We start from the raw sequence: 22,869 nt of genomic DNA, 5'->3' as shown, positions 1-22,869 counted from the left end.
GATTTTGGTGATTGATTTGAGACTTGGTGCATCATAAAACGAATGTTTAGTGGTTAAAAAAAAATTTCTGCTGATTTTCTTTTATTTATTTTTTTCCTGAGTAAAAAAAAAAAGGACGTCTACTCTTTACTGCTGTTAAAACAAATGCGTTAACATGTTATTTACGTATAACATGTTATAACATGTTAATATTGACAGCCACTGATATACCATAAAATAATGTGTATTATACACTCCTGGGCAAAACATTTTCCAAGCTCATAATGGCAATCTATAAAGCTGTTAATGGTCTCCTCATAAAACTGGTCCAAAAAAATTGTAAAATTGAAACAATTGCACTCCTGAGACCTTCTTTTATTTATCTATTTTCCTATAAAAGATTAGTCATTATTTGGTTTTCTGCCACACCTGATGGAGTCCATCAAGGACCTGAGTGGAAACAGGACTAATCCGGCCGTTAAAAGCTTAATATTTCACCATGTGGGGTTTTTGCCCAGGAGTTTATTTTAGATGTCATTTTGTTATCTTTAAAATATTCAGAATATTTCATAGTTTCATTCAAGGCAGTGCAAGAAGAGCAAAATGCAGTTAACCAGACAGATACGTGTTGAATGCTTTAAAAAAATAAAATAAAACATGACACACAGACCTGCAGTGACAACAGACAAATAAGGATTTAGTATAATAATGTAAACCACTGGGCAGTTTCCCCGAGAGGAAAATTCAATATTCACACATGTTTAATATCTAGCAGAAGTGCCTCATATCTTTTTATGAGATAGAACACCAGAAGGGTTGAATACTGGGATAAGGTAAAGGGAAACACTAATATTGTGAAACAGGAAACAATTTAAAAAGCAGCTGAGCAAACTGACCTTTACACTGAGAATAAATACAATCACAGGTGACAGTTCTGATATTATTTATGCGCCATTTCCTTTTTGTTCATGATTTGTGTAGCATTCTGATTCTATAGGGTGATTTTTTGTCGTAAAGCTAAAGTACAGAGGGGCAACAGTCTTGTAGTATAATAGTATATTTTGTATGTAACTGTTTCACTTTTAATTTACATCAGTGGTGATGTTTAAATCGGCTAGGGAGCTTTTAGTTTGGATGTGAGCTACAGCTACAGGATTTTTTAGCATCTGATAAATTCGGTGGGACAATAAGAATAAAAAACATAATAATGTTAAGTAAATCAAAGTAGTAATTAAAGTGATAATTTAAAAAAGGTTTTGCAGTGTCCAAGCAAAAAAAAGTAGAAGCAAATATTAGAAAAAACACAACGACGAAAAACTACTTTGTCACCAAAAATGAAAAATTGTTTATTCAAAATTATTTATTCGCAATAAATAGTGACTTTTGATGACCTTGTAAAACCTAAAAATTACCTTTCAAAACAGGAACGATCTTCATGAACACCAAAACATGACGAGGAACCCAGAGACGGAAGTTCCCTTGTAAAAGTAAATCTTTTTAAAAACGCAATCGGGCCAAATAAAAAAAAAAGTCTGATCTGAGAACAGCTGGAGACTCGGGGTTAATAGAAGCAGCGCATCAACAGCCGAATGTCCCACCGCTCTCAGAGCTCAAGTTCAAGACGAGCAATTAAAGCAACGAGGTGTCAGAGAGTGCACGAGGACTCACTGGGGGTGTGTGGTAGTTAAAGGAAATCGGTTCTTTCGTGTCCTACTTCTTCTTCGCTTGAACAGACCCCATGGGGTGACTGAGTTACAAAAGTAGATATGTGCACTCTTGCTAACAACTCACACAATTCAACTAACTGACAAATGCTAAAATAATATCTGCTGCTTAATAACCTGCTGCTCACTGCTGCTAATTTTGTAGCTGTGAGACAATTAATACACACACACACACACACACACACACACACACACACACACACACACACACACACACACAGATGGGGACCTGACAGATTAAATACACATTACAGAAGAAGAAAGTTGATCAAAGTAATCAGAAACTCAACATTTCAAAAGAATATCTCACAAATAACTCAATATAAAAAAATATCTCTTTTTGGAATGTTTAGATTAATGTTCAAACTGATCAAAACAGCTCTACATGAACTTTATTCAATTAGAAAGTTTGGTTTAAAAGATTAAAGGAAGGGTCATATTATAACCTCAGGTTGTGACGTCACAAATTAAGCTCGGGCCAATTATTGTAGATATGCAAATGTCATGGTCAATTACCAACAATTACAATAACAAAGCTAAAATACCAAGTAAAGAAATGAACTAAAGTTCATAATCCAGGTTTGTGGTGTCAAAGAAGCAGAAATAAAGCCAGGTAGTTCCATGAAAGTACCCAAAAACACAGTAAACGCATAGTCTTGATACGCCCTTTTTATGCCACACATTATGCTCACATTCCTCATTAGTTCCTAAGAAGTAGCATGTAATTCACGTGTGGCCACTTCTTGACCCTCTGTCTCAGCCACCACTTTCCTTTCTACTTTTCTTTTGAGATATTTATTACTCTTCACAAATCACACATTACTGCTTCAAGTGTGCTGATTATCATCACCCATTTAGCACTTATTTGAATATACTGACTTCCTGGTAACAGAAAACATATTTCATGCACACAATAATGAAAAGGTTAAAAGGTAAAAAGCAGCGTACCAAATTACTGCACAGCAGCGAAGCTTTAATGCAATGCAGTGTAATGCAGAACGTTGCTGCTAGCTTGGCAAGCTAAATAATGTCACACTTGTTATCAGTGAACAAAATAGTGTTTGGTATGGTAACGTTATCATGTGAATCAAGTAAATCAGCAGGGTATTTGATGACATAAATAGCATCTCGGAAATAAAAAAAAATAGTGTCTTTGTTCGATTTTTCTTCATAGGAGTGTAGAGATGTTACTGGGCATCTTAGTAGTTTCTCGGGCATAAAATGTATTCATCAATGTAAAATTTTTATTTGTAATGTCTTAAAGGCATAATGCTGCTTTTGTGCTGTCTAAATCTGACCAATAGGGTGTTTTTAATGGTTGATGCATGACTTACGTCCTCTGCAGAAGTAGACAGTAATCCACCATGACAGGAATCACGTCCTAAAGAGACATGGAGAGAAAGAGTGTGTAGGATGAGGGAGGGCAGAGCCGCTCAGAGCCGTTTTAGGTTGTATGACTGACGCTCATTAATGATAAACCATACGCTTCAAAGCTACATGAAATGTTCCCACACAGCCGAGACATGGTGCTTGCTTTTTAAATGTGCCAAGATTTTTATCTTCAGCTTGGCATTGGATGGATCACCATTTTGTCCCTTTATAACAAAAAATATATAATATACAAATCAAACTAGTATCACTGCTAACGTTAAGATCCGCCTTCTAACTGTAGACCACACCCCCTTTTCTAAATCGTATACATTGAAATCATGCGTTTTTAGGAAGGAAACAACATGGCTTTGAGATGTCCTGTTGTCCAAACCAAAACATATAGTGTGTCATAAGACGCAGGTAGAAAACTGATTTAAGATACTGAACAATGACGTGTTAATTAATGCTCATTTAAAAATATTATGCAGAATCTTAGAAACAGTATTTTTTTTTTTATTTAAATATAAATTCAGCTACAACCTAATTAATTTAATATTGTTAAGTTTATATGTTGTAGAAATGTCATGTCATTTGTGTCATGCAAAAATTTGTATTCTTTTTTTCATTACTGTCCTTGATAACCTTAGTATGTAAATAATATTTTTTATTAATTTGTAAAAAAAAAAAAATTGTCATTAGTAATAATTGTATTTATATATATATATATATATATATATATATATATATATATATATATATATATAGACCTGTGTGTGTGTGTGTGTGTGTGTGTGTGTGTGTGTGTGTGTGTGTGTGTGTATTCTTTTTTCTTTATCACTTCTGATCTTTTTATTTATAATCTTTTATAATTTTTCTATAAATAATTGTTATTAATAATTGTAGTTTTTATATATGTATAAGACGAAGGTTTGTGGACACCTGATCATAAGATTCGTACATGCTTTTAAACATACTATCACACATTTACTTACTAGTTGCTGTTAGAATAAACTCCACTCTTCTGGGAAGATCTTGCACTAGATTTTGGAATGTGCTTATGGGAATTTGTGCTCATTCAGCTACAAGGGTGTGAGTAAAGTCAGGTACTGATGTAGGTGAGGTGAGGAGGCCTGGGGTGCAGTCAGCGTTCACATTCATCACTATTGTGTTCAATAGAGTTGAGGTCAGAGCTCTATAGCAGACCACTTACGATCTTCCACTCCAACCAATGTAAACTATATCTTTAGGAAGCCGGTTTTGTGTACAAAGGCATTGTTATGCTGGAACAGGTTTGGATCTCCTAGCGAAGGAGACTTCAAGTAAATCGAAAAATTTTTGTTGCCAAATCTAAATACATCCCATACAATGGTGTGCCTCCAACTTTGTGGCAACACTTTTGAGGAAGAACCACATATGGCTGGAAAAGTCCAGTATCCCAATACTGTCCATACAACTATAAAAAAAAAAAAGGATGAGGTACATTAAGGTGTTACAATGGTGTCATTTACCTGAAAGTGTTGCTCCAGCAGCTGGATCTTGCCCTGCTCAGGACACTTCTTTAGCGAACGATCTACATACTGGAACAAGATCTCCACCATCTGCAACAAAACAAGAGATACTGTTTTTTTTTTAGTTTCACACAGATAACAAAAATTGGGAACAAACTTCAGTGGTGAAAGTATTTTGACATCATTGCTGCACTCGAGTACACGGGGCGTTTCCAATTTACAGATTAGATCCTGCCTTTATTATTATTTAGACATTATTTTGTCTTTCAGAAGTAGGATAATTAAATAGTTTTGCTTTTCATTTATCCACGCATGGGTTTGAGTGAGATTTCTCCTGATGTCATTCACAGCCAGTTGCCATCTGCTCCAGTTCTCTCCATTCACACAATAGCAAACATCCTTGAAAGGCGTTAACAAGCAAAAACAAATCTCGGATGTTTTTAAAACGTAGCAAGCCGAGTCACTTGTCATTCAGCTGCTCCCAAAAATCCTTTCATGGCTAATTAGCACTTTCAATACCTGCAGCGCTCATACGGTACAGCGTGCGTTACCTTGTCAGCCACCACTCCCTTCCGCTTCGTGGGGTCGGCGAACAGACCTGGGATTTCCATCAAAACAGAAATAACACCGAATGAGACACTCAGACATTGTAACATCTAAATTAAGCATTTAAAAAAAGGAAAAAAAGAAAGACAGGTTTCTCAAAGTGCGCTCTTTAAAGAGCACAGCCCACCACTATAAACATGGTTTTACACTTGAAAGTGGTGGGGCCGTGCATGTCACACCTAGGCCTTCGCTTATCAATCCACCACCTCGGCTATAGAAACCCTCAATATTATACAGAAACGCAGAATAACACAGAGCGGTAACTCATACTGCAAGAATGAATGCCAATACTAAAGCAAGAAACCCAAAACACATCATTGTATAAGTCTCCTTTCACTGCAGCCACAACTGCACCACCAGCACACATCATCTCCAGCATCAATAAAACGATGCCAGATTTTTGCATTTTTGTGCATTTTTCCCATGAATTTCATCGGGATTTAAAATAAAGGCAAAATTGGGTGTTTTTGTGTAAATTCTATAGAGGAAAAAACCCAAAAGTATAAATGGTTCATAAAAAAGCTTAACAGCAGTTTCTTGAAAAATACTGTTGATAACCAACCGTAAAAAAAAAAAAAAAACATCTCTGTCTAAAAATCTAAGAATCCTGACACACACAATACACACATCTCCAAGACCACTGCCCTGAGACTGATTGCTCTCCAAGACTGGGGGGAAAAAAAGCTTTAACGTCATGTTCGCTTCAAGTCTATAAACATGACAGATGTGTAATCATCAAATCCATTACATTTAAATTACTATATAAGAAATTCCAGCTCCACATGAGACAAAAAATGTAAACACATTCAGGGGATACATTATGAAAAATTCCTCGTAACCATGTTTGTGAGTAAAATCGTTTCCCAGCAGTAGCGTAAAATTTACAGTCCAACACCTTGTGTTTAATAGTCAAGGGAGTTTGACATGAGAGACATGAAGACGAAAAATGAATTTGAACTCACCCAGTACTGCTTTGGCTGTGCCCTCATGGAATGACCAAGCTAAAGAGAGCGCCTCCGTAAACTTCTCCTGCTTCAATAAATGATCGACGCGCTGCAAAAAAAAAAAAAAAAGACAAAAAAAACAGGCCAATTACTACACAACTGCAGAAGTGTATAGCTACCCTCACCCCCACCCCAACCCCCAACCCACACCACCTACCTCTCTCCAGTTCCTGAGGGTCATGACATGGACAGACTGCATGAGACAAAACAAACATAATTTAGACATAACATTGACTTTGAGTTGGAAGTATGTTATAGAACTAATGTAAGAAAGCACTTGTTTTAATGAGATAAAACCAGCAATTACAAGTTTTACATTAGAGTTTACTATTATAGGTAACAAAAACTGTTCAAGAATTACTTCTTAAAACAATCAAATATGTTTAAATATTAATGACTTTCTGATCTCTTTGGAAAGAGAAAACACTCCTCGAGCTTTGTACTGCGAGTTCAATATAAAGACTTAAGAAAAAGCTCAAATGATTTATCTCTCTAAAATTCATTCTCAATTATAGTGTCTGTCAACAGTTATAGTTATAATTGATCAAATATCTAGTCTTTTACTGTTCATGAGAGACACATCCTTTTTTGGTTTATACTCAACTACTTTAACTTTGACCAAATAAATACATAAATAGACCATTATTATATTATAAAAAGCTCTGATTAGCCACAGTCCATATGCAACTGTGTGTTGTTGAAGTATGGAATGGAAGCAATGTTGGTTCAGTATTGCTTTCGTCTAGAATAATTCTCCAACAGTCCTTGTCCAAAACAACCCCAAACCATTAAACTTCCACCTCCATGTTTGACTGTGGGTGTGAGAGAGTCTACAAACATCTTCTCTCCCTTTTCTACATCTTATAGAAGTTCTTCTGTTAGACGCAAAATTGTCACACAGAACTTTCTTCCAGTCCCTCACTGTCCCATTCTTTTTTGTTTTCGAGTGTTACCTAGTTAGCGTTAAAACAAAAGGAACACACGTGTGTCTCAAAAAACGATAAAAGACCAGAAGTTTCCATAATTTTGACAGACCCGGTATAATTATTGCATAATTATCCAAATTGCTCATGACTTTTTTTTTTTTGCGTAATTAAATCAAAGCATTAATATGAAAGTAAATGATGCACTTGGCACCTGTCTTTATACCTGTTTAAAACCAGCTAAGCACCACCTATCTTCATGGGAATCATTCGAAATATTGAGTCAAAATCACTGGAATCAGTCTCTAGGAGTCAAAAAATTCGTATCTTTTATAAAGGATCAAATCTTTTTCAACTCGGACACTGATTCCAGTGATCTCGGCTCAATTTTCCGAATTGTTTCAACTCATAGCCACTGATTTCAGTGACTCGTAATGACTACAGGCTGCATAGGTGTTCCCAAATGTTTGAACCTTTCATCCTGAGATCTTACCAGGACCTAAAAAAAAAAAAGCCTGTAATGAGGCACCGTGTAATAAGTCAACTGACACTGAGTGCAATATTTAGGCAATGTGTTGAAACTGGGGTTGAAATTAGAACAAAACATTGAATGCAAATGAAAATGAGACTGGTACAGGTGGCAATTAAGAAGCTACTTCGCAGTGTGTTTAAGCCAAGACAAACAAAGAACTGCAAGGCGGCAAGAGAAAACCTGCTAGAATAAAATGCACTGTGGTTTTCAGCATTCACGATACAATATTATTACCACCTGTGTGTTCCTGTGTCGGTTAGGAAAAGGATGTGGTGTGAGGGAGCATTATTTCTGACGAATTGAAAAAGAAAAAAAGCATTGGAAACGCCAATGGCTCCAAAGATCGAAGAAACGTAATTGGTAATGTTGCTCTGAATGTTATTCGTCATTTAGGGTTAATAGAGTACCTTCAATACAATTTCATGATAATATTGGAAACCGCGATAAAGCAATCAGGTTGAGCAATTACGAGTCAATACGAGCGTCTCTACACTGCACATTTCGATTACGGTGACCAACTGACACTTTAACAAGAAACACTCGTTCTCTTTCTCCCTGTTTCGCTCCCTCTCGGGTAAGTGGCAGTTCACGGAGGGCGGCAAGGCGAGCAGACCTTGATGAATATTCACACGATTCACATTATGTGTGCTGTCGAATTAGCATAATTGCAGTGCCGTGCGCCAAAAGCTCAGCGAGACGTGATGGAGAAGTCAGCCAGAAACCACCGCCTTCCCCCTTCATTTAGCTTGGATTTTCTACCTACTACACGCACAAACAGCACGCGTGCTCCTCATACAGAACAACATCGTAAACAAATTGTTAAAGAAGAAAAAGGGGGCGCTTAATGAGTGCTGGTGTTAATAGTCCTGCCCCCTCACCACTAATAGGTCAAAGTTATCAGTTGCACCGCATTACTTTTGTTCCCAGGTAGACGATCTGGCCTCCGTAGCTGCACACGGACTGATAACACGCCTTCTCTCCCACCAAAGCCTGCAGAATAATAAGAGTACATATAGTTTATACATGATCATATAGACATGCCTGACATTTTACACAAAATCTATTCAAAATCTGGTCCCGGGTTGCCAGCTGACTAGAGTAGTCCTGTATCCTTCATATCTCTGGAGAATCGTTATTATTTTTTATTTATAAAAGAAAGCTACAGCTTTATGCTTCTCTTATGAGCACCTAAAGGCGTGCCGTGGGCGGAGCTAAAGAGTCTGGAGCACACCTTTAAGATGCATTGCTCCTATTGATAACTTTATCGCTTAAGTCCAATGTGAAAAGCGTAATAATTTCAGCCCTCATTTAATTTAGAGCTGATCAAACTCGTCACCCGATGGGTGTAACTCACCAGGGCTTGGCTGACGTTGCCCCCTGTAGCAAGAGATTTAAAGTGACTGCTGTTGTAGACGAGCTGCACCTCGGCCAGGTCCTGAGTCTCCAGCTCCTCCTGACTGGGCCGATCCACCACATGCAGCTTCTCTCCGCTGTCCATCAACACCAGCGTGCGAGGATTCATCCACTGAGGGAGACAGAACAGAGGACTGACGGAAAAACTATTTTTTTTTACATTTGATTTCCATTGAATGTGCATGAAACTATATAGTTACAATTCTATGTTTAAAACAGTTGTCATGGATCGTTTCCAATACATTGTCCACCTCTATAAGAACCATTTTCATTAAAAAAACCTCAATGGAAAAGCGTAAAATCACCAGACACTCGCTGTGTTGGCTGGTGAAGGATTCTGATTTCTAAACAGAACAGAATCGCTCACAGTGCACTATTTGGAACAGATTCAGTCGTGTGTTGTGTGTGTGTGTGATGGGTTTAATGTGTGAATTCGATCACAGAGGCGAAGGCCGGGAGGGATGTACTCACTGTCAGACTGATAAGGTCACAGTTGAGTTGGAGCTGTCGCTGTTTAATGACATGGACAGTTCCAGATTCGTCCTTTTTCACCTGCAAACACACACACAGAGACCTGTCAATCAAATCCTCCATGAACACGCTACAGTTTCAGTAATAGCATGTGTGTTGAAGTGTATCACTATGGACGGATCCCTTTCAACTAGGATGAATTTTTGATCTTGATCTTGTGAAGTGACTTTTTTTTCCCAGTAGACTTTCCAGTTGACTTTTCCTGCACTTTAATGCTGTGATGAGATTTAATGGAAAGTTTGCAGTTTATTCTTATTTTTATTACTCTTTCAAATATATTGTTACTTTTTTTTTTTTTCTTTTTCATTTTGGCTGATACAGAAATTAATGTGACAATTTGTTTTCCCAGCCAGAACAGTTGCACTGAACCAGTGATAGATGCACTACCATGTAGTTGAGTTACAGTAGAGATACAGTAGGTAAATTATTACTCCAGTAAAAGTGTCCCTTTAAACTGTCCCTTTAGTAAAAGTACATAAGTATTTGCCTTCAAATGTACCAGTTAGTAGTATCCAAAGTACTATGATTTATTATGGATATAATGTTCCTATTATCATTTTTGTCACAAGACTGTTTACTTAATAAACTCAATATTTATGTGAAAAGACAAATTTTACTCTCAGTGTGGTTCAGTGCAACTGTTCTGGCTGGGAAAACAAATTGTCACATTAATTTCTGTATCAGCCAAAATGAAAAAGAAAAAAAAAAAAGGAACAATTTATTTGAAAGAGTAATAAAAATGAGAATAAACTGCAAACTTTCCATTATGGATTGAAGTTAAAGTAAAATCTCCCCAAAAGAAATACTTGAGTGACAGTAATGAATTTCATTTACTTCAATAATACAGTCCACCACTGCTCTGAATTGGTGGCTGTTCTATTGGCCATCTAATGAACTACACAGGGTTTATGACATTATAATATTATACTATATTCCACCCTATGTAGTGAGCGTATCTACAGGATAACCAGATATCTGTTTGAGGCTTGAAAGGAATAAGTGTGTGTATTATTCCTGCTTGAGGAAACACTGAAGAGTGATAAAACCACAAAAAAATGAATCAGATACTGAGATTCGGTTCACTGAAGCCAAACCTTTGAACAGATATTCACTGTGTATACTAGAATCAGTTTTTTTTCCATCCCGGGTATATAAAATGTACTGCTCGTTATTCTTACCAGCAGGAAGTGGACGGTGTCTCCTCTACAGAAGGCGAGGATGGGGTTCACTGCTTTCTGTGCAGCTACAAACTGCCATGCCAACTGGGGCACGCTGGCAGGATCTGTCTACACACATAAAAAAAAAATAAAAATAAAGGTTTTAAAAGCAACAAACTGACTGTCAAACCAAAGTACAGAGAGAGAAAACACAAGATAAAAATGTAGCCCTTTTAACCGTGAGCTAAACACGAATACGCAAACAGGCATATGCAAATGCATGGGTACTGTAACGTATGAATTGAAGAAAAACTTTTTTTTCCCAGGAACAATCAGTGCACGGAAAAATCCAAGGACACCATTCTGACTGGACGCCACTTATCGCTTCGATACCTGCAGACATACGCGTTCAGATCAAGCACCGTGGCTTCGCCCGACGCGCTCCGTCTCTGGCAGTCTAATGGCGGGAAAGAACGAACGAACAAGAGAAAAAAGACCTATTGAAGAAAATAATTACGCCTCTCCGCAGAGCTCTACAGCTGAGAGAGACGATGATGCAGAGAGAATGAGAAATGTGTCAGCACGCATTGTGCTCTCGGGTGGCTTCGTCTGATGGAAAGAAAAAAAAAACGACTGAGAATGCAAAAAAAAAGGAAAAGACTAGAGTGAATGAAAGCGATAGAAAGGGGGAAAAGTGGAGTCTTTCAGTACAGGTTGCACTTCAAAATCACACTAAAAGGTGTGTGTTTTATTACCCAGTTCACACACACACACACACAACTAATGGTGATTAGGCTGAACAATACCTTGCCATATGGAAAAGTCATCCAGACCTTTAGAGACGGCTTCAGTCCAATCACTAGAATCTGAAACAGAGAGAGACAGAAAGAGAGAGTGAGACAGAAAGACAGAGATTGAGACAGAGAGTGTGTGTGTGTGACTCCTGTTCATTAACAGTGTTCTCAGTCAGTGCAGGTGTTAATTTGGAGGAGAAATCTGAGATGGTGTGTGTAAGCATATCTGGGGGCTTAATGAAGTAAGCAGAATGTGAAATGAAATATCAGCAGGTGCTTGTTTACGTGCCGTCCGTATTCATCATCTTTTCGATTTTCTTAATGTTTAAGCAGTTGATTTTTTTTAAAATATTTATATATACAAAAGACAATCAAAACAATTTATCACAGCCTTCTTCACTCATATCTAACAAGGGGGCCGATATTATTGGAGGGCACGGTGTATTCAACGATTATAACAAATTCACTAAAGATAAAAAGATACAATACACATCGAACACATCGCTTTTAGAGTTTTGTGACTCTAAAAGCGATTTAGAATCTCGTACCTTTCCTACCAAGTGCACTATCAAAAACACGCCCACTCATGTTTTATCAAAGACACACCCACTCACGTATTAGCAAAACACGACCACTCATATAGTATCAAAGACACACACTCACATACACTCACACACTCTTAGACACGCCCACTCACGCAGGCCCACTCACAGGGACACGCCCACTCACGCAGGCCCACTCACAGGGACACGCCCACTCACACTATCATACATGCCCACTCACACTCTCAAAGACACGCCCACTCACACTCTCAAAGACATGCCCACTCACAATCTCAAAGACATGCCCACTCACAATCTCAAAGACACGCCCACTCACACACGCCAACTCACAATCTCAAAGACACGCCGTCTCACAATCTCAAAGACACACCCACTCACAATCTTAAAGACACGCCCACTTACACTCTCAAAGACCTGCCCACTCACGCACGCCCATTCACAATCTCAAAGACACGCCCACTCACACGTTTAAAGACACGCCCACTCAAACTCTCAAAGACATGCCCACTCACAATCTTAAAGACACGCCCACTCATGCCAACTCACAATCTCAAAGACACGCCCACTCACACTCTCAAAGACATGCCCACTAACGCACGCCCACTAACAATCTAAGACACGCCCACTCACACTCTCAAAGACACGCCCACTCACACTCTCAAAGACATGCCCACTAACGCACGCCCACTAACAATCTAAGACACGCCCACTCACACTCTCAAAGACATGCCCACTCACGCACGCCCACTCACAATCTAAGACACGCCCACTCACACTCTCAAAGACATGCCCACTCACACACTATCAAAAATGTATATCCAATAAGTAATAAATATTTATTAATAGCAATTTTACCATTTTTATTGTCTTTTCAAATGAATGTAATATACATAATGTGTAGTACAGTGAAAAGTATAAAGTATTGCAAAAATAATGTGTGTGTGTGTTTGTGTGTGTGTGTCTGAAAGAGACCTTGGTGAGCGAGGCCATGGCCAGCAGGCAGTAGTGAGTGATAGGATGGTCTTTAAGCTCAGGGGCTGCATGCAGCGGCTCAACGCAGCACACCTCCCCCTTACTGCCACTGAACAAACACCGAGACTCACACGTCCTCATCCCCATTACCCTCCTGCTGAGAAAAAGAGAGATTAAAAAAAAGCGAAAGGAGAGAGGGCGTGAGGCAAAATGAGAGCGAGAGGACAAATAAAATCATCAAGGCTTTCAGCTGTCTGCAGTCAAACCCATTACTCTGTGTGATAGCAGTGATCGGGTAAATGACTAGCAGCAGGACCATCATTCAGCAGCTTCACACACACACACACACACACACACACACACACACACACACACACAAGGTGAGTCAAAACCAGCAGCACGTATTCTAACAAAACTTAGGCCAATCATTTTAATACGGCTATCCTTACAAAAGATATTATTTTAAGACATTATTTAAAAAAAATCAAGAAATGCTAAATAAAAAGTTGTAGCTGTACAAATCACATCTCTGAGCTGATATGATTTTCATAGTATTATTTTTATATTCAGTATTTTACAGGCTGTTGCTGTTGCTTCCACTCCTCAATAATGAGTTACGGTGCTGCTGGTACCCCACAGGTGCTCAATAGGGTTCAGGTCTGGAGAGATACCAAACCACTCCATCACCTTCATCTTCCTCAGTAAGAGCAGCACTCATGCAGCCCCAGACCATGATGCTACCACCATCATGCTTGACTGTAGGCAAGACACACTTTTCTTGGTTCTCCTCACCAGGGTGTCACCACACATGCTGGACATCATCTGAGCCAAACAAATTTATCTTATTCTCATCAGACCACAGGACATGGTTCCAGTAATTCATGCTCTTGGACAGGTTGCTATTCAGAAAACCATTCTCTTTCTTGTGAGCAGCTTCCTACTGGGACGACAGCCTGCAAACCGACTTGTTGCAGTGTGAGGCGTTTGGTCTGAGCACTGACAAGTTAACCTTCTGCAACCTCTAAAGCAATTCTGCAGCACTCATGTTTTTTCGAACCGCACGAGAACTCAACTTCTTTGATGGACCCTTGTGAGGTCTGTTCGAGTGGAATCCGTCTTGGAAAACCTCTGTATGACCCTGACCACTGCACTGTAACTCAATTTCAGGGTGCTACTGATCTTCTTAGAGCCAAGGCCTCCTTGTGAAGAGCAATAATTCTGTATCTCTGAGGATTTGAGTGGTCAGTATGAGAGAATTGTACTCAAAGCACCAAACTGTAACAGCAGACAAAAACATAAACATGATGAATAGGACGTGGCTTTGTCACTCTTAAAATGAGGGCTTATTTTAAATGAAACTTTACTGCCCCCTGCTGGCAAGAAATGGCAATCCTATACTGTAACAGAGAGAGAGAGAGAGAGAGAGAGAGAGAGAGAGAGAGAGAGAGAGAGAGAGAGAAACAGAGATATAAACAAAGTTGGCGTATAAGAGAGAAAGAGGAAAAACAGATCAAAATATGAGAGCGCAAGACAGCAAGAGTAATAGCGCGACAGTGAGATAGATAGCAAGATATAAAGAAAGAGAGAGAGAAAGATATAAGAACAGCGACAGAACAAGAGCAATGGATAGATAAAGAGAGAAAGAAAGAGAGAAAGAGGTGGAAATTGACATAAAAGAATTGGATTGGTTAAGATGCAACACACATGAGCTGGTCTGTGTATACCTGGATCTTGGTATATGTTGATTGGCTGTGCGATATGTTCTTGCTGTATGTTCTTCCAGAAATTGGCATCCCAGTGATTGAGGCTCTGAGTTAGTGATCATTAGGTTGGGGGTTCGAGGCCTGGTTATCAACAACTGCTACTCTTGAGCATGGCCCTTAACCCTCTGTGCTCCTGTATCATGGCTGACCCTGTGCTTTGACCCCAACATCCTAACATCACTGGGATATACGAGAACGAATTTCACTGTGCTGTAACGTACATGTGACAAACATAAAGCATCTTGACTTGACTTTTGTCTTGAGACCTTTGACTTGAGACTTTTGACTTGAGACTTTTGACTTGAGACTTTTGACTTGAGACTTTTGACTTGACAGCTTACAGCACAGCGCATTTACTAAATTACCATTATGGGTCCATGTTCACCCCAAACACCACCAACAGACAAAAGTTTTTGTTAAATTTTTGTATAGATATTGCTAGTTTTATGCCCAGGCTTTGTGTGTCAAATTTCCAACTGGATATCTCACCTGAACGAGAGCTCAAATACCGACCCGCCGCTGTCGTTACACACGGCAAGTGTCGGCAGATCTGTGAACTGAAAACAGGGACAAGAAGATCAAAAGGAAGCTCTCGTTCCTTTTATTTACATTTTTTTCAGTTGTAGAAAAACAACAAAAAAAAAACAAATAAACAAGCATGTAAACAAACTGGTTAAATAACGTCTACCTTGACGTGCAAAACGGCAGTGCCGGGGATGGGCATCGGTGATGGTACGCAGGAGCTTCCCATTCGCCAAATCCCACATGGTGATCTGATCGAATAAAATAAATGAAAATGTGGAACAGAAAGCAGAAAAACCAGAACAGGTTCCAGTTAACTGTGCAAGTGTGTGTGTGAGTGTGAGTGAGTGTGTGTGTGTGTGTGTGTGTGTATACCTGTCCTTTAGCGAAGCCACAAAGCAGACGTGTGCAGTCATGGTTAATACTGAGTGCTGACACTGCGCCGTACTCCGCCCCCGTCGCTGTGGTACCCAAGCACAACCTCAGCGCCTGGTTCTGATCTGCAAGCACCCATAATACTCATAATGCAGAGCTCTGTGCAAAGTTTCACCACTGCTTTTAAAAAGAAACCCACATGTCACGTCTCAGCATGTTACCCAAGCTTGCAGGAGAAGAAGGGGGACAGGAAAGAAGCGGGTTGAAATCTCCAAAGAGAGTCATGCTTGTGACAAAGTGCTGAGTGGAAACGAACAAGAAGTTCAGCCAACAAACAATCATGCCATTAGCAAAAACAAAAACAAAGAACTTCCTGTGGCCAAACTGTTTTAAAAGAAACACACAGGCGTGATGTAGCATGCTGCAAATCCACAGTCATCATTCAGCGTATGGACAGAACAGACCGGCTGCTGCTTCCATACAACAACCACAGAGGGGTTTTTTTACTTTACCTTTTCCTGATCAGTCCACCCAGGACACGGCAAATCAGAAAGACAGTCCACAAAGGTTTATTATAAACTGCACAGTTTGTTATCTATTAGATTAGACTTTAACTAGCACATGACTATGTAATGTCAAAAAAAACAAAAAAAACAATGAAGTTGCGTAAATGAAAAAGTTTCATTGTGGAAATGGAAGAAATATTAATTCGTAGAATTCCGAATTAGAATAAAAACCTTTTGTCCCTTCCACATTTTTTCACATTTATCCTAAAATCATTTAACATAGCATAACTACTGAGGGGAGATACAGGAAATTACACAGGAAATCCTGTCAAATCGGTGAAATGTGTGAACTGTGAGGCGGCAACAATGCAATAACAACCGATTTCCGTTTGATTCAACACAATGGTTGGAAAAATTTATTTCTTTGGTTCAGACAGACAGCAAATCAAAAATGTACTTTCATTTAAAATTTTTAAAAAGATTAAACAAAACCAGACGTTCTTTTACTGTTCTGTCTGCTGGAAGTTACAGCTCTACCTCTGCCATGTTAATCTGTATTCTATGTGACTCTCAGGACACGCCTCGGTCTCCGGAATGTTGTGACGTGTCATATTCACGCTCGAGAAACGGTTTAGCGAAGAGAAATGGATCTACATGGTAAATATTGGTCACAAATTAGTGCCCACTTTCTAAATAATTAAACTATAGCGCATCTACTGATAATAATATAGAAATAAATCTTTTTAAAGATGCCATATGTTAAAAAACTATACAAATGCCAACCTGTATCCGATGCAGACATTTTTTAAAAGATGCATCACATCGTCAACTTTTATTCCGATGCTAATTGGTGAATGGGTGCGTGGACAAGCGCAGGTTTGGGGATGGAGGGCGGAGTCAGAGGAAACGACTGTTTTTGCATGTGTGTAAAGACATGTATAGGTAGCCGGTTAGTCTGCTGAAAAATAGGAGAGAACCGCAAGTGTGTGTGTGTGTGTGTGTGTGTGTGTGTGTGTGTGTGTGTGTGTGTGTGTGTGTGTGTGTGTGTGAAAAGGAAAGAATTGGGGCAAAAGTGTATGGACAATAAAGACAGTTGTTGATTGGTGAACTGATCTGTTGCCTCTTTCTTCCAACGAAAGCCAGTAAGATCGCTACACTTTAAAACCAATCCATGTGGGGAAATGTGCCTGAGGGGAAATACTTCTGCCAGGCACTGCAGATACAGATGTTCAACTTCATATTTTCATTAATATAAGATAACTGGCTCGTTGCCATTGCAACTAAATGTGTGCAACATGGATTAAATACATTCTTTAAATATTTTAATTAAAATAAGAAAAGAAAACTATTATTTAGTCATGGATTTTTTTTATAATAAAGACAATTGTGATGGACGAAAAGCAAAATAATACGATGAATGAACAGACTTTGTTTAAACTTTCTTTCGGCTTCTCCCATTAGGGGTCGCCACAGCGGACCATCCGCATGTTTGATTTGGCACATGTTTTTACGCTGGATGCCCTTCCTAACGCAACCCTCCCTATTTATCCGGGCTTGGAACCGGCACTAAGAGTGGCTGGGGTTGACCGAACCCGGGCCGCAGCGGTGCGAGAACCGCATCCTAACCACTAGACCAACAGGGGACCCTCATGAACAGACTTTGTTTAGTATGCGTAAAAAAATTAAAAAATAAATTATCAACACGTGTAGGCCAGTTTTTGGTTTCACTTTGTAGTCTTTCGTGTTTGTGTTTTTGATGACGTTGTGGATTTTGTAAAAACAATTCAATTATAAACTAATGAATTAAATAATAACAGGATAAATCCTTTGCTAATAAATGAGATTGTACTTATCCTTACCAAACACCAGAGCGAGGCCATGTGACGTTCCCACAGCGATAACACTGGACACAGTCTGAAAACATACACACCCGAACACCAACCCACCAACACACACACACACACACACACACACACACACACACACACACACACACACACACACACACACACAATTAAGTAAAGGAAGTGCTGAATCATTAAAAAAATAAAAGGGTTGGAATATGGGCTGAAACGTGAATGCTTACGATTGCTGTGGGCAAGCCTGCATCGACTTTGTCCTGGAAGGGGAAATAAAAAAAAATTAAAATTATATTTATACATAAAATAGATAGAATATAATAAATACAAAAAAGAAGCTACAGTCTTTCAAATGTTGTTCTAAATATTTATTATTTTTAAATAAAAAATTGGTCAAATTTATACAACTGAGCAGTTGTACAGTTAAGGGCCTTGCTCAGGGGCCCAGGAGCGGCAGCTTGGTGTGGCTGGGATTTGAACGTGTGACCTTTGGATCCAAAGTCAAATGTCTTAACCACTAAAACGACCCAATGAAAGGATGAAAATGTTACTGAAATGATGGTGATGCGGCACTTAAAAACACTGTACAAAGTGTTTTTGCAGCCTACAATAAACCGAGCACAGAAAAGATGCTCACAGCCGCGGAGACGATCTGAGCCGAGATGCCTTTCAGCACGCTGTGTCTTAAAACCGAGCCGTGGACGGTTGCATTAGTCTCCACTGCCTTCCTCCTCCTGCAAACACACACACACACACACACACACACAATCAGAACTAATCTCTCACGTCCTACTCTAAAGTATCACAATTTCTTATTCATGTCATATTCCATGTCCAAGTCACATGACATGGCTGTCAGACAAATAATATTTGATGTGTTTAACCTCTTTAGATGTGCACGGTCTCCGCTGTCTGAACTGGCGAGGGAGGACGTCTCACAGGAATGTGCATCCATGTTCTCTGTGTTCAAAAGGCATGTGTCCTCCAGGACAAAGGGTTCATCCTCATCCTCTGGCTACACACACACACACACACACACACACATACATATATATATATATATATATATATACAAATCAATAAAAACAGACTCAATAACAATATCATAAGTAAAGTATCTACACTAGGGGTGCAACGAAACGCAGTTGATCCGTGGTCCATACAGATCACGGCTCACGTTTCGGCACGCACGTGAAAAATGTATAAATTGCTCTTTTTTTTTTTTTACTGCGGATTCATTTTTTTATGGTTTAACGATCACAGAATAACAGTATTTTCCTGCAGATTTAGCTTTCTAGTAATTTCGTAAATACACACATGAGTCATGTGTTCACGTGTACAGGACGTGTTAATCAGTCAACAACTACGGCTAGTGGAGGAGCAGCAGAACTAGAAAAACATTCAGCATCACGCAAATCGCATACACAGTGTTTCCTTGCTGTAACTTTTCTTGTAATAAATGGAAAGCAAATTAGATTTGTCCCCCTTTTTTTTTTTTTTTTTTTTTTTTGCTGGTCTGGAAAATGATCCGATCCGTGACTCAAGAACCGTCATGTGACCCGAACCGTTAATTTTGTGATCCGTTACACCACTAATGCACAATAATGTTCTCCAATCAGGGACCCAAGAGACACATGGTTTATAGTTTACTGTCCTTTACTCCACTTTAATTCAAATCAACCCATTAAAATATCCTCATGTGAGCTGATTGGACTAAACTACTAACTATTTCCCAGTGTGACCAGTATCACAGGGCAGTGGAAACGCTCACCTCGTTCAGGATGCTCTCTAACGTCGGCGGCGTGTCCACTTGAGGGATGTCGAACTCTTTGTCGTCAATCTGCAACACAAAGGCACATTTTATACTCAGTCAAGTAACTGGGGGGTAAAGGGGCAGCTGGACCAGCTTTTCATTTCCACACTAAAGACCAAAGAGACTATGTTAAGGACATGGACATGATACTACATGTGTACAACAGCATGTGTATTGTAGTTACGTAGACAGCAATCCACCAATCAGGGAGCACTTTTACTTTTACTGGAGTAATATTTTAACCAAGTTTATCTCTACTTTAACTCAGAGAGGTTTAGAGAGAGAGAGAGAGAGTGAGTGAGAGAGAGAGAGAAGGAAAAAGAAAGATGGGGAGAAAGAGAGAAATGTGAGAGAGAGAGAGAGAGAGAGAGAGAAGAGAGATGGGGAGAGAGAGAGAGAGAGAGAGAGAGAGAGACACAGATGGAGAGAGAGAGGATGAGAGAGAGAGAGAGAGAGAGAGAGAGAGAGAGAGAGAGACAGATCGAGAGAGAGGGGATGTGTGTGTGAGAGAGAGAGAGAGAGAGAGACAGAGAGAGAGAGAGAGAGAATGAGAGAGGAGAGGAGAGAGAGAAGAGAGATAGAGGATGAGAGAGAGAGAGAGAGAGAGAGAGAGAGAGAGAGAGAGAGAGAGAGAGAGGAGGGAGAGAGAATGAGAGAGGAGAGAGAGAGAGGATGAGAGAGAGAGAGAGAGAGAGAGAGAGAGGAGAGAGAGGAGAGGGAGAGAGAGAGGAGAGGGAGAGAGAGGATGAGAGAGAGAGAGGAAGAGAGAGGGAGAGCGAGAGAGAGAGGATGAGAGAAGGAGAGGGAGATTAAGAGAGAGAGAGAGAGAGAGAGACAGAGACAGAGAGAGAGACAGAGAGACAGAGAGAGACAGAGAGAGAGAGAGAGAGAGAGAGAGAGAGAGAGAGAGAGAGAAAGAGGAGAGAGAGAAGAGAGAGACAGACAGATCTATGGTCAGCTGATAGAGGAAACATGGGGGACACTTACAGCATCTATCTCCATTAAGTTAAGCTGTGAGGACGCAGACACCAGACTGCGGGTATCCGGAGACTCGGACATTATAAACGCATCCAACTGATTCTGATCTCAGACACAAATAATAAACAAAACATCAAAAACAATCAAATACTTCCACACTGATAAACAGCCGCACTCGCGATCACATCCTTGTTTTTCCCGGAAGTGAAGCTGCGTCGCTTTGGCACTTGTCATTGCGTCACTTCCTGTTCGTTCTGAAACTTTTTTTATATATAAATGATTTCCTATTATTACGATTTTACATGTAGGTTATTTGATTGTAATAATTATTTTAAACAAAATAATTATGCATAAATAATTGTACAAACATTGTACAAAAAATGATAAGGAAACGGTTTTATTACCCTGAATGTAATAGTATATGACAGTTTCTATAGATTATGAATTTATTAATGTATTCATTATTTTACAATTAAATCATATATAATGCAGACAAAAATTATTAATACTTATAAAAACTCTTTCTTCTAACTTCTTTTTTCTTCTTGCAATCCAACCCATTAGTCATTAATTTGAAGATGTTATTTATCTTCACTATAAATAATAATAACATCCCAAAATTATTCCCAATTATTTTCTTTCTTTATTTTCTTTTCTTTTATTCGTTATTTTATGACAATTTTTATACACATATTGTGTCCATTTGGCATTTACCCAGTTATACTAGAAATTGTTAAATTTAACCTTCAAGATATTTTTCAGATTTGTTATTCTTTAAGGGTTTATTTTATTTTTATTCCATTTCTGTATAAAATTCACTACAGTGTATTATTCCTTTGCGGTTTTAATTTATTTTATTAATTTCACTACAATTACATTACAGTACAACACCAGTAGGTGGCAATAAATCACGCAAGGGATATAACCCAGCCATTAGGGTTGCACAAACCAGTGCTGGTCCCAAGCCCGGATAAATGGGGAGGGTTGTGTTATGAAGGGCATCCAGCGTAAAACATGTACCAAATCAAATATGCAGATCACAAACTAGTTTTTATACCGGATCGGTCGAGGCCGGGTTACCAACGACCACCACAGGTATCATTAACCCACAGGGTACCAGTGGACATTGGGCTACTGTTGGCCAAAGGAGGAGAAGGAGAAGTGTAGGAGAGTGGAGGTTTGGGTTGGTACTTTAAATGTTGGCACTCTGACTCGAAAGAGGTAGCTGATATGATGAAGAGGATAAAGGTAGATATGTTGTGTGTTCAGAAGACCAAGTGGAAAGTGGTGTACCCAGGAATGAACGATTAGTGATTGGGGCAGATTGCAATGGGGATGTTGATGAAGGGAACAGAGGTGATGAGAAGGTGATGGGTAGGTATGGCCTTAAGGAGAGAATGTGGAAGGGCAGATGGTGGTAGATTTTGCTAAAAGGATGGAAATGGCAGTGGTGAACACTTATTTTAAGAAGAAGGAGGATCATAGGGTGACATATAAGAGTAGAGAAAGGTGCACACAGGTGGACTATGTTCTATGTAGGAAATGCAACCTGAAGGAGATTGGAGACTGTTGAAATTGTACACTAAGGAGGAAGAAAAGGATTTATACTGATTGGCCAGGCAGAGGATTCGAGCTGGGAAGGATGTGCTGCAAGTTAGAGCAATAAAGGATGGAGATGGAAAGGTGTTGATTTCTTTTCTTTTCTGTTCTGTTTTCAGGCCCATTTTATTACAAGTATTGTGTCCATTTAGCAATTACCAAGTTAAACTAGAAATTGTTCAATTTCACCCTCAAGATATCTTTTCAGAATTTTAGAGGAAATGTATTAATCTTTTAGGGTTTATTTAGTTAAATTTTATTTTTCTTTCAAATAATGCACAGTTTTTATTCCTCTGCGGTTTCATTAATTGATTTTTTTTACCATTTCAATACAGATCAACACCAGAAGGTGGCAATGAATCACTGTCACTTGCAAG

The 22,869-nt window shown here is 39.1% G+C and overlaps 1 protein-coding gene across 1 annotated transcript in view; it reads right to left on the bottom strand.

Annotated features, from left to right (window-relative positions):
- vps8 (VPS8 subunit of CORVET complex) overlaps nt 1-21,102 on the bottom strand; it is a 118,805-nt gene extending 97,703 nt beyond the window's left edge. Inside the window, 22 exon segments of the mRNA XM_046837249.1 lie at nt 3,038-3,084; nt 4,583-4,672; nt 5,134-5,180; nt 6,151-6,241; nt 6,350-6,385; nt 8,563-8,637; nt 9,002-9,172; nt 9,532-9,612; nt 10,770-10,877; nt 11,555-11,614; nt 13,078-13,231; nt 15,330-15,397; nt 15,529-15,556; nt 15,558-15,613; nt 15,738-15,862; nt 16,250-16,255; nt 18,103-18,157; nt 18,330-18,362; nt 18,740-18,836; nt 18,987-19,117; nt 19,874-19,942; nt 20,903-21,102. Coding sequence (XP_046693205.1) covers nt 3,038-3,084; nt 4,583-4,672; nt 5,134-5,180; nt 6,151-6,241; nt 6,350-6,385; nt 8,563-8,637; nt 9,002-9,172; nt 9,532-9,612; nt 10,770-10,877; nt 11,555-11,614; nt 13,078-13,231; nt 15,330-15,397; nt 15,529-15,556; nt 15,558-15,613; nt 15,738-15,862; nt 16,250-16,255; nt 18,103-18,157; nt 18,330-18,362; nt 18,740-18,836; nt 18,987-19,117; nt 19,874-19,942; nt 20,903-20,974 — 1,700 coding nt within the window. The 5' untranslated portion in view covers nt 20,975-21,102.
- Between the last annotated feature and the right edge of the window lie 1,767 nt (nt 21,103-22,869).

This window comes from Silurus meridionalis, chromosome 24 (genome assembly GCF_014805685.1).
Source record: "Silurus meridionalis isolate SWU-2019-XX chromosome 24, ASM1480568v1, whole genome shotgun sequence".
Lineage (NCBI taxonomy): Eukaryota > Metazoa > Chordata > Actinopteri > Siluriformes > Siluridae > Silurus > Silurus meridionalis.
This window is presented reverse-complemented; position numbering and strand designations above follow the sequence as displayed.